Source organism: Crocuta crocuta, unplaced genomic scaffold (assembly GCF_008692635.1).
Source record: "Crocuta crocuta isolate KB4526 unplaced genomic scaffold, BGI_CrCroc_1.0 scaffold229, whole genome shotgun sequence".
In the NCBI taxonomy this organism is placed as follows: domain Eukaryota; kingdom Metazoa; phylum Chordata; class Mammalia; order Carnivora; family Hyaenidae; genus Crocuta; species Crocuta crocuta.
Genome location: NW_027536464.1, coordinates 3,666,471 through 3,671,020, shown reverse-complemented (window position 1 = coordinate 3,671,020; position 4,550 = coordinate 3,666,471). Strand labels below are relative to the sequence as shown.

The 4,550-nt window shown below is 56.8% G+C and overlaps 1 protein-coding gene across 1 annotated transcript in view; it reads left to right on the top strand.

The window, feature by feature from the left end:
- TNS1 (tensin 1) overlaps positions 1-4,550 on the top strand; it is a 189,647-nt gene that overhangs the window by 155,202 nt on the left and 29,895 nt on the right. The window contains exon 22 of the mRNA XM_077748685.1: positions 3,122-3,214. Coding sequence (XP_077604811.1) covers positions 3,122-3,214 — 93 coding nt within the window. The remainder of the gene's footprint in view (positions 1-3,121; positions 3,215-4,550) is intronic.

Below are 4,550 nucleotides of genomic sequence, written 5' to 3'. Positions count from 1 at the left end.
CCCCCCCCCCCCCCGCCCCGCCATTCCTAAAGTGACTGTGACTTGCTGGTGTGTCTCTGAGATACCCTTTGACCTACTTGCTCCTGACCCCCATTTGTGTCCACATCCAGGCACCTGTTCTGTTTCAGGAAACCTCGTTAGTTTCCATCAAGGGGAGAAAGGCCCAGAACACTGAGCCTGGCAGAGTCCCCAACTCACCCATCCTTGGCCTCTAGGCAGGAGCACCTAGTTTGTCCCTCCCGATGCACTCCCTGGAGAGGCAAATCCCCAAAGGACAGAGGCATTTCCACCCACACAGAAGACCCAGATGAGTGCAGGGGTGGGGCGGAAGAGGCAGGACGAGCTGGAAGGGGCAGTGGTGGGGCAGCAGTGATGGGACGATACTGAGAGGGACTCTGGGTCCCTGTGACAGCCCGGGGGTGGCAGGGGAGAAGGGGGAGGAACAGAACTGGCGGCACGTTCTGCTGGTGGCTGGCTGTCCTGAGGAGGGGAGGAACGTGGCACCAGACCCCACCACGGTGCCAGCACAGCCTGTGTCGGCTGTCACGTGGGGCGTGCGGGAGGCCCAAGTTGTGACCAGCAGCCGTGGCCGTCCCCAGAGCAGCGCCATCCAAGGGAACAGGACACACATCACGTTTGTGATGTAAACTTTTCTAGTGGCTGCATTGAGAGACATAATAGGAAACCAGGGAAATAGATTTTAATGTTTTTATTTAACCCCCAATGTCTAAAATATTGTCATCTCAGTAGATAAATCAAGATAAAACTATCGACGAGGTCTATCACAATCTTTTTTAAAAAATGTAAAAGGAGGCCGATGAAATTCCTTTCAATAATAGGTTTTCTTTAACCCCCAAGGTCCATCATAGAAGAGAGGTGTTGCCTTCTTATTTCACACCGGGGACTTGAAATCGGGCGTGTGTTTTATGCGTGTGGCGCATCTTCATTCAGACTGGCTGCAGGGTGCGGGCATGTTCTGAGCGACGTGGGCCTCAGGGCCACCCAGGGGACAGCGTGAGCCCAGGGCGATCTGCTCAAGCGGCGGCTCTGTGGCCTTTTGTGACTCTCAGGAATTGCTCTCCCTGGTCTTACCCCTTCACCTTCACCCCTGCTCCAATTCGCTGTGGGTCCAATCAGCCAGGATCTTGGTCATCACCCTGTTTGGGACAGAAGCCACCTGGGCTGAGCTCGAGTTCGGTTTTTGCCGCATGTCCTGTCCCCATTCTTCTCTCCCGCCCTTGCCAGCCCTGGTGCCCCAGTGGAGAGCTGAAGTCCGAGGTTTCATCTGTGCACAGGGTTGGGAGAGAGGACAGAGGCGGAGAAATGCTAGGAATTTCTGTGTCGGGAAGCAAAAGCCTTGCCTGGCTTCAGGGCCACCCACTCGTCTGGCTCAGCACAAGAGCCAGATGCCTGGGGACTGGGGCAGGAGCCACCGGCAGCTGGATATGCTAGAGGTGGAACCGGGAGAACCCTCCCCCTGCCTCTCGTCCTCTTCACCTTGGGTCACCCGGCCACCTGTGCCTTTGCCACGCCAGCTGGGCCAGCATAGGCACACCTGTGAGCTGGAGATGCTTGGAACTCCTTCCACGGGCAGTGGTCTGTGAGGCTGGGCTTATTCTTCCATAGCTAATTGCATTCAAGTTCATTTATTTGACAAACATTAATAAGTGCTTGATTAAGGGTCCTTTGCAAGACCCCATTTTCAGTAATGGTCAGGGGTTCTGGAGGGTGGTGGAAACTGAGTGTGTGTGTGTGTGTGTGTGCGCGCACGCATGTGTGTGTACGTGTAAGGAGAAAGACCTGCAAGCCTAGATCTGCCTCATTACCCAGATGTGTACATTTGTACACACTTGTCTCCCCTGCTGTATTTGTCTGATCAGCATCTAAGGACAGTGTGAGCACGGAGTCTGCCACCCATCTGGACCCCTGTGAGTTCTCACTGTCCCCATGCACCAATAAGTTATGCACATCACTTGCATTGAGAGAGATGGCAGCTCTCTGTCTTTTGGGGATAGGAGGAGGGGTCGGGGAGGGTCCTGGAGCTGCCGTGTGGGTGCTAGGTGTCAGAGGACAACCCCTGGTCTGCTGAGGCCACCAGCGTGTGGCAGGCAGGCTTGGGCTTCGGCTGATCTGTGTGGCTGTGTGTCCTTGGGGCCCATGGCCTCCGCACACTCCTGATGGCCGTGCTAGGAGACACAGAGCTCGTTTCTTTGCTGCTTTTCAGAGGTGTGTTAGGAGAGGCAGCCGCTGCCACCGAGGAGAGATCTCGTGACTGGGCCTAACCAGCCCTGAAGTTCAGCTGGGACACTGGCAGTGTCCTTGGCTTATGGGAAAATGGCCAACAGCCCTTTCTGACCTTGTGTGTTACATGACACTTCTAACCCAGATGGGCAATTGGGAAGGGCCCTGGGGTTTATGCAGGGAGTTGGTGCTCTTGGCCATGGATGGTGGGGACGGGGCTTCTCCCTCTTCCAGAATGCTGGGATTTGGGGGGTACAGAGAGCCCCACACTGAGAAGTTCTCTCTTCCTGGGGTTTGCAAGTGACATGGTTGGCTGGGGGTCAAAGATCTTTGGCCTAGGGCTGCCCTGGGATCTCAGAGTGGGCACGGTTCTACCCATGATCCCTTTCCTTCCTTCATCCTTTACAGGATGTGCCATCTCGAAATCCTTTTTCCTTTAGTTCTCTAAGCCCATCGAAGTGCGTGGTATAGAGAGACTGTGTGCGTTGGTGGGGAATGACAGAATATACTATGGAGAAGTCAGAGAAAGCCAGAGACACGTGCGTGTATGTCGTGAGCCGTGGCAATGCAAGGGGACCACAGCGATGCCACTGAGGGCTCGAGCATAGAAATTGTTTTCTTGAGGTTGAGGGCCAGGCTGAGGGGCAGCGCCATTTCCTGACTTTGTCTACCCTCGGAGCTGCGGAGAAACACAGAGTTGGGAAAGGGCCGCAGCAGCAGCCTCTGGGACTGGGGCTGGCTCTCCTGCACCGCCTCCTGCTGCCCACCCCTCACCGACATGCCCTCACTTAGGGGTGTCCCCAGTCCTGCCCCCTTTTCTCTCCCCACCCGTCCCTCACCCCGAGGCTCACTTGTGTCTCCTTTCTTCTTTCTGGCACAGTGCGCTCCCCTCCAGGTCTGGCCAAGACCCCCCTGTCTGCCCTTGGCCTGAAACCCCACAACCCAGCAGACATTCTGCTGCATCCTACTGGTGGTGAGTGGCCCTGGGGAAGGGAGGTGGTGGGGGAGGCCCGAGGGATGCGTCGGGGTTGGAGGACCCCTGTGGTCCTAGGTGGGGGAAGCAGGGAGGCTCAGGATCTAATTAGAAAATGCCCAGACGTGATGGGTTCTCAGGCCCTTCTGGAAACAAGATGGCAGCCTGGCTTTGTGCCCACACTGAGGTCAGGCCTGAGTGAGGGGCTCTCTGTGCAGGGGTTGAGGGGGGTAGGTCCCTTTATAGTCTTCCTGGGGTTGTGCCACTCCCGGGGTCCTCTGACTTGGGGTTTTGGAGGCTTGGCCTCAGTTTCCTTCTCTGCCATTAGCCTGGCTCCACTATCCCCCAGTGTTCACCCTTGTGTCCTTGGAACCACCCCCCCCATACACACACACAGATGTGCACACAACCCTAGCTCACACTCCTACTTCTTTACCAATCTCCCAGCTCCTTTATTCTCTGTGGGGAAGGGGAGAGTGGAGGGCCGTGGTCCCCGAGGGGCCATTCTGAACGGGCTGAGCCCAGAGGGTTTTTCCCTAGACTCTGGTTTTAGGGCTGGGCTGGGGCTCTTGGGGCCAACTTTGCTTTTTTTCTCCAGTCACCAGAAGACTGATCCAGCCAGGTAGGAGGGCGATGATATGCATGCGTGACCCACACGGCAGGCACAGCCTCCCACTCGGGGGTGTCTGCATGGCCAGGGACACTTGAGTCACCAGAGAGCAGAAGCAGGCTGGGGCTGCCTCTCACCGGCCGGCACACTTCTGCTTGAGATGCAAGCCCAGGGCACAGGGGCTGGGAGAGGGGCCGGCGTCATCCCTGAGAGTGAGGCCATCCTTAGCTCCCAGGGTCCTGGCAGTGTGGATATTAGGGTCTTACCCCTCACCCTGGGCTCGTCCACCCTGGCCTCGCCCCTGCTTTCCTGCCTCCTCTTTCTTAGCAAATTCTCTTTCAGGAAATGATCCCTGTTAATCGATCTCTCTCTTTCCTTTCTGCCCTTCCTCACCTCCTCATCACCTGCCTCTCTTTCCTGCCTCTCCTTCCTCCTTCCTCTCCTCTCGTCTTCCCTCAGAGGAGGGTGAGGGGAAGGTGGTGACAGAGCTTCCCAAAGGTAAGTGCAGCTTTGCTCTGTGGCCCCTTCCCTCTCTCTGGGTCTGGGAATGGCTTGGTTGGGCTGTCCCGGGGGCAGATGTCTTTTCTGATGGGTTTTAGATGACCAGGTCCATAGCCTTCTGGCCCCCATCCTCTGGTGATGAGCTGGCACTCCGGGTGCTACCCTGTGTTCTGACTGAGGAGCTGGGCACAGGTTCAGGCGTAGCCAGCTCCGGTGCCAGTGCTG